The following is a 19,648-nucleotide window of genomic DNA, read 5'->3' as shown; positions in this document are numbered from 1 at the left end:
CAGGTAGAAAGATCGGCACAAAATATAACCTTTCATTTCACAGCAGAGGAAACCTGAATGACCAATGAACATGGAAAAACACCTACTGTCCTTAGCAACCACAGACATGCATATTATAGAGAAGTACAATTTTATACTCACCAGATTGACAAAAGTAATCTCCCAGAACTGAAAAGAATAAAGGTATAAAGAAGGGAAATAGAAAACTATGTGCCATTCGAGTGTTTCTTGGCCTTAAATGTCGGTGTGCCTAGGAGTTGCCTGTATGTGTTTTCTCCTCTCCTGTATTTCCTTCAAAATGGCCAGATAATCTGAGCTGAAACCTCTGAGTAAAAGATAGGATGGTGTAAACCAGATGTGAGGAAATGCCACAGGACACATGGAACATTAATTTTATACTTTACTACACCTTAGGTTTAATCAGGGCAATTTCCACAGGTATTATATAGCCCCACCACTATTGTCTAATTCTGTCTGCTTGGCCTTGAGTTTATTATAGATCATAGAACTCAATGCATATCATCAAGTCAACAATGCTGAGGCCATTATCTAAACAAAGACCATCTTCCTTTATGCTCAGAGGTGATTCCAAGTCAAGACCTGCCTTAAATCGGTCTTAGAGATTTCTGAGGACCAATTTAGACAAATCTAGTTTAGGTGAAATACTAGAAGACTACTTTGGGACTGTCTGAGAAATACTGTGCTTGCGCAATTCCAGTGGCCTGTCCTACGTTTCAAGGTTCACTGTGGCTTACTGAGCTGCATATTTCTAGTATCTCCCTATTCACTGGTTATTGGTATCATAAAGATTTGCCTTGGAGATAACTCAGTTGTGTGTCTTACTGCTAAAGCTATTAACTACCAGAAAGACTGGTTTGGTGGGGTTGTCTCGGGTTTAAAAGAAGATTGCAGATATAAAATCTGTCGTGTCTAGTGTGGAAGAATTCAGCATTGCGGCACACGTTGCATTTTAACTCTAGAATAGGGAATTGGATATAAAGTGGTATGATTTCATCTTGTCTGAGTATTGTTTTGTGTTTTATTTTGGAAGTAGTTTATCTGTGGACATTTATCTATTACCATTTTTGCATCTCTAGTGTATTTGGTGAACCCTGACGCTGACCACCTCCCTGCCCACTGCATTCCCATGTTCCTCTCTAGAGCCGGGTCTCAAACCAGCCCCCGACTGCCCCTTCCTCAGTGGGGTCTCTCATGGGATTGACAGGGGCCAGCACTATGTTTCTCCCCAGACAGCAGGTGGTAAGACTGAACAGGAAGGCAGTGGTGAGGGACAGTGCTGTGCCCCAAAATAAGCCCCTTTTGGCCATTTTAGTGTCTAAGAAATGAGAAGGAAGCTTGAAACGAATAAAATTAGTACAAAGAGACGTTTGTATTTGGAAGTATCAGATCCTCAGATCTGAGTATAATCAAATGGAATATTTTTATTAGTTTAAATGTTCAGTGCAATGAAATGAGTCTATCTTGCCGGATAATTGATTATTTAGTTATAGATGTCAGGGCTTCTCATTCCCCCACAACTATCTCTACTGTAGTGTGTGAGAATGTCAGTTATAGCATGAGTAACAGCAGACCCAAATTCTGCACAAGATGGTTTAATCTTCCATTGAAGGCTTAGAACTCACTGAAGGGTTTATGTGTAGTTACCATCGTAATACCTATGATTCGGGGCCTCAGATTGCGATACAGACTGGCAAGGAGAGCCCATGTGATGATTCTTCCTCTCATTCCACCTTTAGGTTCAAGTTCCAACAGGAGCAAGGTGGCCTCACAGAGCAGAAGCAGAGCTGCACACATTTCAGCCCAGGTTCCCAGGGCCTCCCAGTGCCAAGTGCGCACAGAGTTGCTGGGGACACTGTGCAGTGCCTTAGCTTTGAGCTTTATTGCAGCTCTTAATTGGGCCTTGCGTCACCATTTAGGAAAAGTGAATGTGAAGTCTTTAGTTAACAGGAACAGAAAGACAAGTTTCCTTGTTCTTGAGCCAAATTTACCAAACCAAGAAGCAGGCACAGATGTACCCAGTGCCCGAGAGAGTGAGGTTGTACAGAGCTGCCTTCTGACAAAGGGGATTGTGTGGTGGTGAGGGTTTGATTGGAAGTTCCAATCAAATTTACGAATCTGGTTCCATGCAGTTATCCGTGAATTGTGCAGGAACAGTTAATTAACTTGTATAATTAGTTCTAGTTTATAATTCCAAGTAGGATATTACTAAGTCATTTGAAAGAAGTGAATTGTTCTGTTTTGTCCTGTTGAACAGCCCAGTTTAATCTGGCAGACTGCTGCTGCAGTTTTAAACATCTTCCAGTTTCATTTGTCCCCAAAATCATTATTTCCTTCCTTTTGGGAACTGTTACTGTGGACTCGTGAATTTTTACTTATGGGATGTTTTACAGTCAGTTATGGTTGTTCATCCTTTGTGATGGTCAGATAGTCCTAGAGCAGAGAAGAAGGGGGTCCCTTGGCCTTGACCCCTTGGCACAGCTCCACCAGTCTGGGTCCCTTGCTTTCTGTCACAGCAAGGTTTCCTGCTCTCACCTTGTGCTTTGCCTGCTGTCGACTTGCAATCAGGCATTTCTTCAAGGGTTTCAGGATCATTTTACTAAAAGAGGATATTTAGAAACCCAGATTTGAGATCTCAGGTCTCCATTTCTACTGATACATCATTGTCAGTAGAGTATCTTCAGTTGTCAGGGCTTAGGGAAAGTATGTAGGTGCATGTTAATCATGTGTTCATGTTGACATATCCAAGTAACGGTTAACACTGCAGATTTTTTTTCTTGAGTTCTTTAATTTTATCATTCTGTCTTTTTTGAAATCTTGGTTTCTGATAATTTGTTTTGTCCCACAATGTGTATCAGATTGTTTCAGAACTACACTACCAATACTGCCACAAGTGAAACATGTGAATGAAGCTAGATATTACTTGGCAATCTTTTTGTTCTTTTGAGTATATCCCTACTCAGCATGTGGTCAGTTTACTACTAATGAGTCATCTATCTTCTGTCTCTTGACTATGTTATCAGTTTTTTAAATGAGCAGACATTCCTTATTTTTAAGGTTTATTTATTTATTTGAAAGTCAAAGTTATGTATATATACAGAGTTTTATATATATGTATGTATGTACATACACACACATACATACATACATACACAGAGATATTCCCTCTGCTGGTTCACTCACCACTTGGCTGCAATAGCCAGGGCTGGGCCAGGCCAAGGCCAGGAGCCATGAACTTCATCTGGATCTCCCATGAGGGTGGCAGAGGCACAAGGACTATTGCCATCTTCTGCTGCTTTTTCCAAGCCTGTATCAGGAAGCTGGAGCTGGGACTCAAACCAGCACCCGTATGGAATACTGGCATCCCAGGTGGCAGCTTAACTCACTAGGCCACAATACCAGCCCCTATGTTATGAATTTTGTATATTATTGGATGCATGTTTTCAGGTTATTTTCAGCATTAGAATTTGCTTTCCAAAGTGTTTTATGTTTATTTTTGAACATGCAGAAAGAACATTAATGTGATTCAAAACCCAAATTATATAGCAAAATTTTGCTCAGGGAAGTCTCGCTGTCCCCATCCTCCACTCTCGCAATCCATCTTACTTGCCCCATTTTTGTTAGTTTCTGCTTTATCTTTCTAGTGTTTCTTTTTGCAAAAATAAGCTCCTGTGTGCAAACAGTCTCTGTGTGATACTCTGTGTGTGTGTGTGTGCATCGTGTGCGTTCCTCATGCTTTCACGTGGTAAATGCACTGTTCTCTGCCTTGTGTGTTTGACTTACTGTGTCCTGAAGATGCCCCCATGTTGGTGAGTAGAGATCCTCCTTAACGATAGAAACAGCAAAAGCTGATGTCCATCCTCTCTGGGGAAATCTCAGTTTGTTCAGCCAATTCCCCTGGATGTGCTTTCAATTTCAGGTTTCTGATACACATGTTGGGTTATTTTTACAGAAACTGTTTGAAAATGCTCAGGCACTCAGCGTGTTCTTAGAGCATCAACCCTGACTCCATTTGGCCTGGAATCCTGCCTTGGCTTGCTCTTCGGCCTCATCCTGTGCCACTGTCTCCCTGGCTCACCACGGTCTCTTGGCTTCCAGCTCAGCTAAGACTTCTCCAGAGAAGTCAGCCCCGGTCACCCTGTCTGCAGTGGTTTCTTCCCCCAGTTGATTTCCCATTAGCCACCAGTAACAACCTGATATTACCTGTTGTCTTCACGGCAGCAGTACCTTCTGCTGGCTAGAAGTCTGAGCTTTGAAGCAAATGGCCTGATTTGAATCCTGATTTTTAAACCTGAGCCTTTTAGCTTCCTCTTCTGCGCCTCAGTTTCTTCATCTAAAATTTGGATAATATTACCCTTAAACAGTGCTGTGAGAAACGAATCTTACCTATGTGGAAACATGTATGCGGTTACTTGCACATATAAAATGTATCCTAAGTACTGACTGTGTTCCTATCCCTGTTGTCCATCTCCTCCCAGTAAACCCTGTGGTGGCGTGTGTCTTGTCTTTCTCATCTCTCACTGTAGTCTCAGAACTTAGAACAGCTCCTGAGATCTAGTGCTTATTGTATATTTGTTTCTGATTGAAAAATAACTGAGATTCAATTCCCATTGCTTTGAAACATTCTTTGAAATATGTGACTAAAAGAATGTCTTCTCATATACACCATTCAGCAGGTGTTCTCATCAACTCTGCACAAAATGTGAATGCCTCCTGTTGACGTGTGTCTTGGAGGTTCTAGCTGGTTAGTAACATCTGAACAGCAATCAGGAGTTACTTCTGCAAAAAAAAAAGCCTTGAATTACCACATTTACCAAAGGATCAACTAAAATCCTAAAATTATTGTGAGTTGAATAAATGACCATATGTGAGCTATACTTGAAGAACTTGTTTTCTAACATACCAGTGATTATCAGCGAAAACCATAATAGAAGAAAGTGATTGATCTAGAAAAGCAGTAAAAATCATGTTCCACAATGTCCCTATCCAGGAAAATGTGGAATATGTAAATAAGAAAGATAAAATATTTAGAAGAACGATGGCATACCCTGTTTCTAGGTGGAAATACTGAATACTGTGGAAATTAAAGTTATTCCAAATTACTGTGTAAGGTTAAGTTGTTGCTAACCAAACTTAATTGTATTTTGTGTGGAACTTACTGAAAATTATTTTAAAGTTCACATGAAAAATATTTGAAAATGAACAGAAATGGCCACTCTTTACCAAAGATGCATAACACACAATATGATTGCAACATGGGGAAAAGGAAACATGCCAGCTCATAACTTCTGCTATAGCAACATTAGTATGTGTGTAGCAGACCTCAGAAGTTAAACACATGTGCTATAATTGTATTTCATTCACGAATAAAACAGCACATATTTAATTTTACAGCAAGGAATCTCAGATACAACAGGTGTTATAATTTACTAATCTTCAGAGCATATCAGAGATAGAATCATGCTTGTAATTTTGATGTTAATAATATTTCAGATAGTTAGTGAAAAGAATACATTTTCCATTTTAGTCTGTGTGCAGCTTAGGCTGACTGCTTTGTCATGGCTTGCCCAGGATTTTTCCTGATTTTTGCATGGAAAGTCAGATGTCCCAGGAAACCTGTCAGTCATCAGCATGCCAGACTGCTTTGTCACCCTCTTGCTACAGTCTGTACAAAAGATGGCTACACCTGCAAGCAATGTTTTTAGTAAAAACAAAAAGAAATGGATAGGAAAGGTTTGATCCAGTCCAGAGCAATGCCTCCAGTGTACATCTAGGCCACAGGTCCCCTCGGGAGCTCAGGATGTCTAAGATTGAGATTCACTTAGAAACCACAGTAGGACACAGTAACTCTCCGAGTCATCATTTGTAGGAGGACTGAAGCATAATGGCTTTGTGTCCTTTCCTGCGGCTCACCCATGAGCTCATCATACTAGGCATGTGTTGACTTTTGCATGATTTTTCCTGTACCTGCACTTCTCAGCAGAAGTCATTTCTGAGGGGAGTTGTTTGTTTTCGGTACTTACATTATTGTCTTTGTAATATATCAGTCAGTGGAAGTAGTTTCCCCCAGTGCTAATCCACTTATCCTCTGTCCTGGTCTGACTTAAGGTTATGTATTTAGTGTGTGTAGATTTAGATGCTAGGTGAACATTACTAGAAGACCTGATGCCTCTGTGTGTGTGTGTGTGTGTGAGAGAGAGAGAGAGAGAGAGAGAGAGAGAGAGAGATTTATATAACCAATAGGTCAACAAGTGTGTTCTCTGTCATCATGGGATTGTCCTATTTGTAAAATGAGAAAAGAGGGAGTTTTCTTTTCTTACCTGTACTCACCCAGTTACAAATGCTTTGATAATTTCTAAACATCAGGTAAATATCTTACAAATTGGCTAGAAATACCAGCCCATTTGCAACATTTTAAGTGTTTCTTATTTTGAAGATTTCCAAAGCAAAAGTAAGATTCAGGTCCCTTTTGGAGTTGTGTAGCAGCCCTTCCTGTGCACTGGGAAGATGGCTGGTATACCAACCTTCATTTACGGGACAGAAGTTACAACACTTAAACTTGTTATTAATACCATCAAGTAAAATCGTAGACTGGTGAGAAGAAAGTGTAGAAAAATGTTATTTATAACACAGTCGTTAGCTGCACTTCTGCTGGAAATTTCCTACAGATTGTAAGATGAATGTGTAATAGATTTTTTTTTTCTAGTCTGTCTCTATGATGTTTGTTTGTTTTCATGCCAAGTAAATGTAACCTCTTGCCACAAAACTAGGATATTTTCTCTTTGTTACTATTTTTTAGTGTCTAAAAAGCACGGCAAGCTCATTACTTTCCTACGAACATTCATGAAGTCTCGTCCAACAAAGCAGAAGCTGAAGCAACGGGGAATCTTGAAAGAGAGGGTATTTGGCTGTGACCTGGGGGAGCACCTTCTGAATTCTGGTTTTGAAGGTAAAAATAAAGTTCATAAACTCACAGTTTCCATTTCCAAGCTCTACATACTGATTTTGTCTGCCCCATCGTGGGGCAGGTTAAGCAGGCATTGCTGCCTGATTAATTTCCGGGCAGCAGCAAGTGTGGAAGGGGTTGTGCTTTCTCAGTGCTCATGTGGGCTCTGGGTGGAGCAAGGCTGGAGAGGGAACTTCAGAGATGTCCATGATAAAATGCGAAAATCAGTCTTCCAACTCTTATACATCGCATCACGGTCCTTCCTCCATCATTTGAATTCTGAGTCAGGAATATAGTGAGGTGCAGGGAGTGAGTGCACTGGAGGGAAGGAAAGGGGAGTTTTCCTTGATATTGTTAAATAGCACTTTCCTCCGTCCTCTCCTTTGGGGCTGCTAGAATATTCAGGAAGCGTCTGCCTGTAGAGTTGGCGAGAACCAGAAATAGATGACTTAGGGAATTCTGAATTAATATTAGGGATGAATTAAATAATCTTAGAATATAAAGGTCTTCTAGCTGATGGCCTGTGCCACAGAGAACGTCTGTACACAGACTACAAGAAGCAGAAACTAAAAATACTTGTGACATTACAGTATGGTTGAAATTAGAAGGATTTCATGGTCGTAGAAACTTTGAAGACTGAGGTCAGATATATTTTAGTTGGCATATTAAAATAATTTTTGTTTTATTGGGGATGATGGAAATTGAACAATAAACATATGCAGGATATTCATTTGAATAGTCAAATGAAGACAATCAGGAAGAGCAAAACTTTAGATGTTTTTAAACTAAAATTCATTTAAGTAGAAAAAATGAATTTAATATCAAAATGATTTATTAGTCTGATTTAGTAATTGTATGAGGAATTATTTTTAAGGTTTTGAGACTATGTAGTGCATATTCAACTGCAATTGCATCATATGTATATGTTATTTACATACAAAGACACTTTAAAATCTAAATTGAAACAATTAAAATTGAACATGTATCTTTAAACTATAAATTAACATATTAGAATAATCATAACTAAGAATTATATATACTGTAACAAAATTGTGAAGAGAGAAAATATGTATTAATAAAATATATTAACGTGGATATGTTGTATAAAATCTAGATACTTCTATAGGTAGATATAATGTATATAATCATTTCTTGCTCCCAACTACTGTTTTAGTTTAAGGTTTAAAATCCTGTATTTACCCTAAGCAAAGTAGATTTTTTACTAGAGTTTTCTGAGAAGGAAGCACATATCAGAATAGTGCTTTGCTAAGTGACTCATGCTGTTAATCATAGTGAATAATCAACTTTACAGAGATTATCCTGTTGTACTTCTAGACTTGAGCACCTCCCTGCTGGAGCAAGTGTCTCTACTGACCTATTTCTTTCATGCAGAATGTTGTAAGAAATCATGTAGGAGCCTGACAAGGCAATTTTCTTTTCATGCTTTTATTTTTGATTCCTAGTGTCAGGGTTCACTTGAGATAATCTTACAGCATTTTCAGCTATGAGCAAACCATGGTGTTTAATCATTCATTAAAGATTACATCACAATTATCTGTAGAAGTAATTCTTTTAAATGTGCCCACATAGTACTTTTTTGTACATAAACTAACATGCCTGACATAGACGTTCTTAATTTTAGAGTTAACATTTCTTGTATTAGTTTTTTTTTTTTGTATCTCTTACCATTTTTCAACTTTGCTTAGATGTGATCACTAATGTGAGTGACCGTTTTCCATTTTGTTCTACAATGCTCAATTAGCTTTCAAACATCAATTCATTAAGTTTTAGTTATACATAGAAATTTCAGGTATGTTTCCATTCCTATTAATGATAGCAGATGATAGATGCTAACATGTAATATCTCATGAAAAGTAGCCAGTTTCGCTACACTGTTTGCGTTTTCCATAATTGTGATAAAAATCCCTTTGAATAGGAGAGAATTTTCTTGTAGTATTGGTACTTTTTTATAAGAGTTACCCTATGTGCTGCACTTACTTAAAATCAGATTTCCTTGAGAAGCTGAAAAGAGATTGCTAAAAAAGAAGAGGGGGGGAAACTTTGCAGAAATAGATAAAATTATATTGAACATATAATATAAAAAAGACCAAGATCTGTTGCCTGAACATGCCTCTGAGTTTGAGATGTTTGGCCCATTCATCAGGAGGCCTATGTGTGTACATGGACTTTGTGATCAGAGCTCAACTCAAGGAAACAAGGCCCAAATAACCACTGAAACTGATTTCAGGTAATCATACTTCCCTAATGAAAGATCTGTCACCTAGACTGGAAGCCAGTTCTCTATAATGGAACTCCAGCCTTTTCATCTGTCACTGTTATGCTTGCACAATGCCTGCCCAATAGAAAGGACTTGATAGGTATGTGATTGATGAGTGAATGGATGGGTGGAAGAATAATTGACAAGAACAAGTGAAACAAAACCTGTCAAGAAAAGTCAAGCTATCAATTCTTTCATGCTTAATTATAATCTTCTTACTTATTTTAGCCTTGATTCTAATCTTAAGGATCATCAGGGTTTTAAAAATATTTTTTTTATTATTTTTGACAGATTTATTTATTTATTTGAAAGATTTAAAGAGATAAAGATCTCCATCTTCTGGTTGACTCCCCAAATTGCCATGACAGCCAGGGTTGGGCCAAGCTAAAACCAGGAGTTTCATCTGTATCTCCTGCTTGGTTGGCAGGGGCCCAAGCACTTGGGTCATCCTTCACTGCTTTCCCAGGCTCATTGGTGGGGAGCTGCATTGGAAGTGGAGTAGCTGACACTCAAACAGGTGCCCATATGAGATGCTGGCGGTGCAGACAGGAGTTTAACCCACTGGACTACAGTGCTGGCCCAAGGATCATCAGCTTTTAATGCAAATTTTTATTTTTTATTCTGTTATCATATGATGATATTTTTAAAACTAAGAATGTTAAACCAAAGTGGATTTGAAGTATATTACTTGGAGACTGAATATAAAAGAAAATCATATGATATGTAATCTTTAGGAGAAAACATTTTGGAGTTATATTTTGGCAGTCATTATTTCCAATGCGTTTGCCTGAGTAGTTAGGTGGTTGGGGAATGTTGTCTAATAAGATGCCTTTTAAGAAATATTTTAATACATATGTGTGTATCTGTGCATACATTTAGAGGTTTATTTATTTGAAAGGTGGAGTGACAGAGAGCAACCTTCCACCAGCTGCTTCACTCCCCAAATGCCCACAACTTAGGTCAGAAGCCAAGAACTCTATTTGGGTCTCCCACATGGGTAGCAGGGACCCAAGCACTTGGACCATTATGTGCTGCTTCCCAAACTTGTTAGCAGGAAGCTGGATTAGGAAGGTAGAGTAGCTATGACTCAAATCAGGTGCTCCTGTATGGAATGTGGGCATCATAAGAGGACACTTAACCTACTGTGCCACAGTACCCACCTGAAGGTGTCTTTTTTTTAACTCAGATTTTTTTCCGAGACTTACTGTTTTGGATTCTCATTACTTTTCTACATGTTAGTGAAATAAGGAACTAGACCAAAAGGAAACTCTTTTCATGTTCTGACACAATGCTTTGTTTTTTTTCTTTTTTATTCAAAATTAAAGTTTCTGCCTTTCTCTTTCATTTTGCTACCAATTTTTTCCCCAGAGAAACCTTTTATTTAGTGAAAATTTTATTTATAAGTACAACTTGAGGAATATAGTGATTCTTCCCATCATACCCGCCTTCCCACCCCTACCCTCGCCCCCACCTCACCTCCTCCTCCCTCTCCCATTCCCAGTCCCATTCTCTATTAAGGGGAAAAAAAAAAAAGAAACCTGTTCCTCCACAGTCAAGACAAGGGCTGTTCAAGTCATTGTTTCTCAAAGTGTCAATTTCACTTCTACAGATTTCCTTTTAGGTACACTATTAGTTATCACAGATCAGGGAGAACATATGGTATTTGTCCCTTTGGGACTGACTTATTTCACTAAGTATAATGTTTTTCAGATTCATCCATTTTGTTGCAAATGCCTGGATTTCATTTTTTTTCTACTGTGCAGTATTCCATAGAGTGTATATTCCATAATTTCTTTATCCAGTCTTCAGTTGACAGGCATTTAGGTTGATTTCATGTTTTAGCTATTGTGAATTGAGCTGCAGTAAACATGGGTGTGCAGATAACTATTTTATTTTCTGATTTCTTTCCCTTGGATAAATTCCCAGGAGTGGTATGGCTGGGGCACATAGTAGGTCTATATTCAGATTTCTGAGAAATCTCAAACTGATTCCCATAGTGGTTTTACCAGTTTACATTTCCACCAACAGTGGATTAAGGTACCTTTTCCCCCCACATCCTCGCCAGCATTTGTTGTGGTGTTGATTTCGGTATAAAAGCCATTCGAAGTGGGGTGAGGGGAAACCTCATTGTGGTTTTGATTTGCATTTCCCTGATGGCTAGTGATCCTGAGCATTTTTTCATGTGTCTTTTGGCCATTTGGATTTCTTCTTTTGAAAAATATCTATTTAGGTCCTTGGCCCATCTCTTAAGTGGATTGTTTGTTTTGTTGCTGTGGAGTTTCTTGATCTCTTTATATATTCTGGTTATTAATCCTGTATTAGTTGCGTTGTTTGCAAATGATTTCTCCCATTCTGTCGGTTGCCTCTTCACTTTTACTGTTTCTTTTGCAATACTGAAGCTTCTCAATTTGATGAAATCCTATTTGTTGATTTTGGCTTTGATTGCCTGTGCCTTTGGGGTCTTTTCCAAGAACTCTTTGTGTATGCCAATGTCTTGCAATGTTTTCCCGATGTTCTCTAGTAATTTGATGGTATCAGGTCATAGATTTAGGTCTTTAAACCATTTTGAATGGATTTTTGTGTAAGGTGTAAGATAGGGGTCCTGCTTCATACTCCTGCATGTGGAAATCCTGTCTTCCCAGCACCATTTGTTGAAGACTGTCCTTGCTCCAAGGATTGGTTTTAGCTCCTTGGTCAAATATAAGTTGGTTGTAGATGGTTGGATTGATTTCTTGGCATTTCTATTCTGTTCCATTCATCTGTCCATCTGTTTTTGTACCAGTACCAAGCTGTTTTGATTATAATTACCTTGTAATATGTTTTGAAACCTGGTATTGTGATTCCTCCAGCTTTGTTTTTTGTTGTATAAGATTTCTTTAGCTATTTGAGGTCTCCTGTGTTTCCATATGAATTTCAGCATCCTTTTTTCTAGATCTGAGAAGAATGTCTTTGGTATTTTGATTAGTATCACATTAAATCTGTAAATTACTTTTGGAAGAATGGACATGGACATTTTGATGATTTTGGTTGTTCCAATCCATGAACTTGGAAAATTTTTCCATTTTTTTGTATCTTCTTCTATTTCTGTCTTTAATGTTTTATAATTCTAATTGTACAGATCTTTGACATCCCTGGTTAAATGTATTCCAAAGTATTTTTTTTTGTAGCTATTATGAATGGAATTAATCTTAGCAGTTATTTTTCAGCCACAGCATTCTCTGTGTATAAAAAGGCTATTGATTTTATATCCTCCTGCTTTGCCAAACTCTTCTATGAGTTCCAAAAGTCTCTTGGTTGAGTCTTTTGGATCCTCTATATATAGACTCATGTCATCTGCAAATAGGGATAGCTTAACTTTCTCCTTCCCAATTTGAATGCTTTTGATTTCTTTTTATTGTCTAATGGCTCTGACTAAAATTTCCATGATGATATTGAATAGCATTGGTGAGAGTGGGCATCCCTGTCTGGTTCCAGATCTTAATGGGAATGCTTCCAACTTTTTCCCATGCAATAGGATTCTGGCCATGGGTTTTTCATAAATTGCCTTGATTGTGTTGAGGAATGCCCTTTATATACCAAATTTGCTTAGAGTTTTCATCATGAAAGGGTGTTATATTTTATCAAATGCTTTCTCTGCATCTTTTGAGATAATCAGATGGTTTTTGTTCTTAAGTTTGTTAATGTGACATATCACATTGTTTGATTTGTGAATGTTGAACCATCCTGGCATACCAGGGATAAATCTCTCTTGATCTAGGTGAATGATCTTTCTGATGTATTGTTGGATTTGATTGGTCTAAATTTTGTTGAGGATTTTTGCATCTGTGTTCATTAGAGAAATTGGTCTGTAGTTCTCTTTATCTGTTGCGTCTTTTCTGGGTTTAAGAAAGAGGGTGATGCTGGCTTCATAGGAAGAATTTGAGAGGATTCCCTCCCTTTCAATTGTTTTGAATAACTTGAGAAGACTTGGAGTTAGTTCTTTAAATGTGTGGTAGAATTCAGCATCGAAACCATCTAGTCCTGGGCTTTTCTCTGTTGGGAGGATCTTTATTACTGATTCAATTTCCTTGGTAATGGGTCTGTTTAGGTTTCCTATGTCTTCATGGCTCAACTTAAGTAGGTTGTATATGTTCAGGAATCTAGCTGTTTCTTCTAGGTTTGCAAACTATTTTTATTAAATGTCTTATTTGTCTTAAGATTATAATAATACTTAAAATATTATGTATTAAGCCTCTCCCTATGATTGTTTTGTAGAATTCAGTCTTCTTGCTTAGGAAACATAAAATGTAAAAGAACCATTAAGATGTTTTCAATGTCTGTAGAGGTGTGGTCTTTTTATCAGAGAATAGCCTCTAATTCTCTGTGTTTTTATATTTCCCTAGCAGATAAGAATTAATATTACAGGAATAAGTAAGAGTCCAGCAAAATTTATCTATACCTTTGTATAATGGCAGTTTATTTTTATGCATTTTTTTAAATAAAGAGTCTGATTGTATGAAAATAAAGCTGAGGACTCTGAAGGCAGGCATTTGTGTACTTGGGTGAGTTACCATGCTGATTTTAAGCATACATAATGAAAAATGTCTTAAGAAAAAGAAGCAAAGTCCTGTTTTGTTTTAAGTAATTATGTTATTTTCCCAGTGATCTCTAAATCAGCTTCCTTTGAAGTGGATGACAGAAATTCTCTTAGACCCAAATTGTATTGCTCCACTTGTAGTTTATAGAATAGAAACCTAACACATGGAGTTTGTCATTGATGGAGCAATACTAGGTACTTCAAGTAGTTCATGAGAAAGTGGATCCTATGAAAAACTGTGTATGAATTTCCTTGTTTTCATCAGAATCTTCCATGAACCTTTGAAGTGCCCTTCAATCAGAAATAGGGCTCAAGGGTAGATGTTTGGTGTGGCAGATAAGTGCTGTTTGGAACACAACATGAGTGCCTAGGTGTAAGTCCTGGTTCCACTTCCAGTTCTAGCTCTCTGTGAATGTACACCCTGAGAGGAAGTGGTGATTGAGTGGGGTCCATGTCACCAACATGGAAGACCTGGATTGAGTTCCTAGGTCCTGGCTTTGGCCCAGCCCAACTTCTAACTCTTGTGTGAGTTTGGGGAGCAAATTGACAAATGGGAAATTAATCAATCACTCTCTCATTCCCCCTCCTCTTCAAATAATAATAATAATAATAATAAATAGGACCCAAGCTCTTAATAGATATTTTATATAAACTTTTTCAAGCTTTCAGCACACCTGTAAATTATTCACTTAACTAATATTATATATTGTTCCAGGACAGTACTCCTGAGTTTTGAAAATACAAAGATGAACAAAGCATGATTTTTGCCTAGAATACTCAGTCAAGGAAGAGACAATGGTTATGTAAACAAATCAATGATAATTCAGAACTATGTAGTTCTTTGAACCATAGTACTGCAGCTGCTTCCACGTGTGGGTATGCAGTGAAGACTTCCGTAAGAGGGTAGTTGAGCTCCTTTTTAACAATAGCCAAGAATTTTCTATGTGAAAAGGGTGGGGATGATGGAGAGTCTGGGTGAGAGTCGTGAAGGAGCCATAGAAGACTGTTCTGTATGGCAAAAGGTGAGTTTTCAGTGGGCCTAGAACTGTGAAATATGGAAATATGATAATAACTCAGGGTAAATTGTGAAGGGCCTTATATGCCAGGCAGTTCTGTTGAGTAGTTAGAAGTATTGGCTGTGTGCTTAGTCTGTTTGTGTTAAAATCTTATTTCTGTCACTGCTTAATGATAGTACATTATGATTTCTCTGAGAATTACAAAGTCAGTTGGAAGTAAGCACCAAACCTGGCATATATTAAGTTAAGTGCTCAATACTATCCATTTCTGATTTTGTTTTTTTAAATAAAAAATAAAAATAAAAAATAAGGAGACTAAGTTTTAAACGTGAGTTATAGGATCTGATTTAAAAGATAGACTGCAGGAAGGATAGCCAATAGCAGAAAAACCAAGGAAAAGTCTGTTACAGAATAAAGGATGCTACAGTAGTACACTGTAAGTGAAATACATAATCTAAAATTCTTATTAAAATATTTATTTCTTTCATGTGTCCCTGTGAATGTTTCGTCTCTAGTATAATACCTCTTCATAAACCAAATCATGTTCTTCCAAACATTTCTTTTCAGGGCTTTTAACTAATGCTATCAAATGACCAGCTACTAAAGTCTTGTGGACTCAACAATCCGTGCTGCAGCATAAACAATATTTAAATCTCAGATGTTATAAATTCTTGAATGCTTGTATGAAAGTTCAGCTGTAGGCTGTAAACCCCAGAATATCTGTCCCTTTGAGTGTATCCATAAAGCTAACCGGCCACACTTCTTTCTTTTCTGCTTATTCTTGGAGTATCCGTGGGAGCTGATAATACTGAGTCAGAACCCAGTAAATTTAATGCAAAGTGGGCAGGAAATGAAAAGGTTCCATGTATTTGAAATTACTTAGAACTTTGCATGGTGTTGATGTTTAGCTTGCTGAATATAACTAGAGTTGGCATTAGTTATGAAAAGAAAAGAAACTTTTTTAGAAGGGAAAATTACAGCATCATGAGCTATTATGTTATGGGATAAACATTTAACTTTATCCCTTTGCTATTTGTGAAGTTCAGCTGGACAGCTGTCTATTTTTTTAAAGATTTATTTGAAAGGCAGAGTTACAGAGAGAGAGGGAAAGACAGAAAGAGAGGTCTTCCATCTACTGGTTAACTTCCCACTGGCCATGATGGCCAGGGCTGAACCAGGACGAAGCCAGGAGCCAGGAGCTTCATCCAGGTCTCCCACATGGGTGCAGGGGCACAAGGACTTGGGCCGTCCTTCACTACCTCCCCAGGCACATTAGCAGAGAGCTGGATCAGAAGCGGAGCAGCTGGGACACAAACAAGCACCCACATGGGATGCTGGCACCCCAGGTGGCAGCTTTACCTGCTATGCCACTGCATAGGGCCCAGCTGTGTAGTTTTTAATCTGGTGCGATGTGGGAGCAAACAGTTCGTCCCTACTGTTGTCACCTGGTCTAGGTGAGTCTATTGCAGAAGATCCTGGAGAGTCTGTCCTAGTGATGCCTGAACTCTCACCTGAAAGTCAGGATGCAGAGCCAGGCTTGATTGTTCAGGAACCAATTGCCTTCTTTAAATGTGAATTTAAGTAAATATACCTCTTCCATTTAAAGAAGAAAATTCTTTTTATTTAATTATTTGAGAGAAAGAGAGAGACAGAACTCTTATCTGCCCTTTCACTCCCCAAATACCTGCAGTGGCTGGGGTTGGCCCAGGACCAAAACCAGGAACTGGTAACTCAACATGGGTGTCAGGGACCCAATTACTCGAGACTTCTGCTGCTTCCCAGGGTCTGCATTGCCTAAAAGCTAGAGTCCAGATGGAGCCAGAAGTCAAACTCATACTCTGATATGGGAGGCAGATGTCTCAACCATTAGGCTAAGTGCACATTCCTTCCCTCACTAATTTTTGTAGTGAATTAATCCCTCTCCCCTTTACCTTTTTAAAATTTTTAATTTGAGAGACACAGAAAGAGACAGCTCTCGTCCACTGGTCCATTCCCCCAGATGCCTGCAATGTTGAGGGATGAGCCAGGCTGAACCAGGAACTCAATCCGGGTCTCCCACATGGGTGCTGGAGCCATCTGACCTGCTACCTCCCAGGGTCTGCATTAGCAGGAAGCTGGAATTGGGAACTAGAGCTGACAGTCCAATCCAGGTCCCAGTATGGAGTGTGGGTACCTAAACAGTACCTTAACCATCAAGCCAAACACCTGCTCCCCTCCCCGCTTTGCCTTTAACTTGCAAAGTGTTTTGTTTGCTAAAACTAGGACATTCCCATTTTTTAGTAACTTTGGTTCCACCAGACACTACCAATTTAATTTGTCTTTGAAACTTCTTTAGTGCCCCAGGTTCTTCAAAGCTGCACAGCATTCATTGAGAGATATGGCATCGTGGATGGAATATATCGTCTCTCTGGCGTTGCCTCCAATATCCAGAGACTACGGTAAAGACGTTTTCATTTGCATTCCTGTTTCACTTACTAAAATGAAGTTATTTCTGAATTTAGTCATTTATTCTGATAACTATAATTTGCAGTAAAATAGTTTAGATGAAATAGGAAGTACTAGCCATATTCCCTGTGCATGTTTTTCTAAGTGGCGTGACTTCATCTGTAGTATCAGAACCAGACTGTAACCTCTGCAGAACCTGTTTTTTGTTTTTCATGATGTATGAAGGTTTTAGCAAGTTGAATCTGAACCCATGACAACCATGAGAGGTGAAATTTACATTATAATGAATTTTCCTTTAGTTTTTATTGAAATTGTTAGGAGCCAAAGCTTTTCTAGTTTCCTTTAACTCGAATTCTTCAGTGTCTCTCAAGTGTGCATGGCTGCCTATTCTGTATCCTCCCCAGGTTCTTCTCTGAGCCACTAGCAATAGAAGTCTTTCCTTAGTCATCCTCTTGGGTTCTAGTCCATTCCTAATACGCTGTTATACCTTCTTTTTTCTTTTTTTTTTTCCCCATGATGGTGCAGGGTGACTGCCATTCTCTAGAAATTTTAATAATTTCATTGACTTTAGAGTTCATCTCTGTTCTCAAGAATACGTGTTTGGAAACACTTAAATTGGTTCTTGTACCAAAGACAGTTTCTATCTGGTTTCAGATGCAGGCAGCCTTATGTTCAGACACGTTAGTCCTCTGTGTACAGGGTTAAGGGCTCTCATACATGTGGGTTAGTATTAACTAGCTTCCTTGAGAGAGAATTTCACTTTATCTGCCTTTGTAGTTCAAGCACAACTGTCCTTTTACTCTAATACTATTAAAATGTGATGTTGGCTGGGAATTGCTTCTTATCGCTTCTGACTTCCTTATCCTGCTTCAGTAAAGTGTATCTGTGCTATACAACTTGTGTCTGTAGAATTTCTATACATCCACATGGACCCAGTTGCCACTCAACCATAGTTTCTGGAATTGCCAAAATATTGGATATGCAAACTATTGGAAATTAGGAATCCTGATTTCAATCAGTGTGTTATAAGAGCTGCTTATTCATATGGGTTTTATGAGTTATTTTCCATTTTAATATTAAAGCCATGCCCTTAATTTCTGCATAGAAAGATACCTGTCTTATGAAAAAACATCCAGTGACTGCTAAAGCACAAATATAATGTATATGAAATATAATAACGTGGGGAAAAAACAGCAACTTACTGAGGTAGAGGTGAACACTTTGGGACTTTCTGTTTTTAAGTCATGTACTTACTTTCTTTCAGTAAAAATCATGTTATTTTTGTCTTCTTCTGTCTGTGTTAGTCATGAATTTGACTCTGAGCATGTCCCCGACCTGACAAAAGAGCCGTATGTCCAAGACATCCACTCTGTGGGCTCTCTCTGCAAGCTGTACTTCCGAGAGCTGCCAAACCCTCTGCTCACCTACCAGCTGTATGAGAAATTCTCTGTGAGTACAAGTCATTCTGAACCAGGTTCTTTGTGAAGTTTTGCTGCAATTTTGTTCAAAACATGTAAAAATTATTTTGGTTGTATATAAGGAGTAGTTCTGTGACTAAAATGACTCCTTGAAAAATAAAACATTATGGCTAACTAGTTTTTGCTGTTTTCACATTGTCATCCCCTTAGTTTCTGACTTTGAGCCATTAATCTTATCACCCTTATCTTACCTACAAGCTTTTTAAAAAACTATATTTGAAAAGATGCTGATGTTTCCATCACATAAAGGTAATTTATTTCCCTGATACTGTGTTGTACTTCCTTGCTGTTTATCATCAGGGAGTAAAGAGAGTTAAGCTGAGTGAAAACTGAATTGAAAGGGAAGAACTTTTGTTTTTACCCACAAAACTTACTAGTTCATCTTGCATTGTGACTGTTACAGGATGCCGTTTCTGCAGCAACAGATGAAGAGAGGCTGATAAAAATTCATGATGTCATCCAGCAGCTCCCCCCGCCACACTACAGGTAAACTATGTGTTGGAGTTAGAGGTAAAAAGGTAAAAAAGTTAGAGGTAAAAGTCAGCTCATATGTAAAAGTGGTTTTTCCTTTGAGTTTGTGGTTCTGACGCATTAAAGCTCCATTTTTCTGGAGTGAGTTGTATTCATAAATAGGTCCATTCATATCTATTTATTTGCTTTGTATCTCCAGGGCCTGACATTGTGCTTAACATCCAATAGGTACTTAGGAAATGTTGTGTAAACGACTGAATACAGGAAAAAAGGAACGAATGAATGCTGACTAAGTCTGGAATTTCTTTTTTAGATTTTGTATTAGTTTTATTGTTGTTACTACTTTTCAGAAATTGTCTTTACTTATTTACTTTTTAAAACCCAGTTTAATTTTTATCTTTGGACTCTCAGAAATATTTT

General features: G+C 38.2%; 1 protein-coding gene across 6 annotated transcripts in view; it reads left to right on the top strand.

The window, feature by feature from the left end:
- Window positions 1-19,648, top strand: part of ARHGAP32 (Rho GTPase activating protein 32) — a 307,368-nt gene that overhangs the window by 260,908 nt on the left and 26,812 nt on the right. For all 6 annotated transcript variants that reach the window (XM_062197343.1, XM_062197342.1, XM_062197341.1 and 3 more), the window contains 4 exons: window positions 6,818-6,967; window positions 17,170-17,272; window positions 18,584-18,728; window positions 19,161-19,243. In XM_062197343.1, coding sequence (XP_062053327.1) covers window positions 6,818-6,967; window positions 17,170-17,272; window positions 18,584-18,728; window positions 19,161-19,243 — 481 coding nt within the window. The remainder of the gene's footprint in view (window positions 1-6,817; window positions 6,968-17,169; window positions 17,273-18,583; window positions 18,729-19,160; window positions 19,244-19,648) is intronic.

The sequence above is a fragment of the Lepus europaeus genome, chromosome 7 (genome assembly GCF_033115175.1).
Source record: "Lepus europaeus isolate LE1 chromosome 7, mLepTim1.pri, whole genome shotgun sequence".
Lineage (NCBI taxonomy): Eukaryota > Metazoa > Chordata > Mammalia > Lagomorpha > Leporidae > Lepus > Lepus europaeus.
This window is presented reverse-complemented; position numbering and strand designations above follow the sequence as displayed.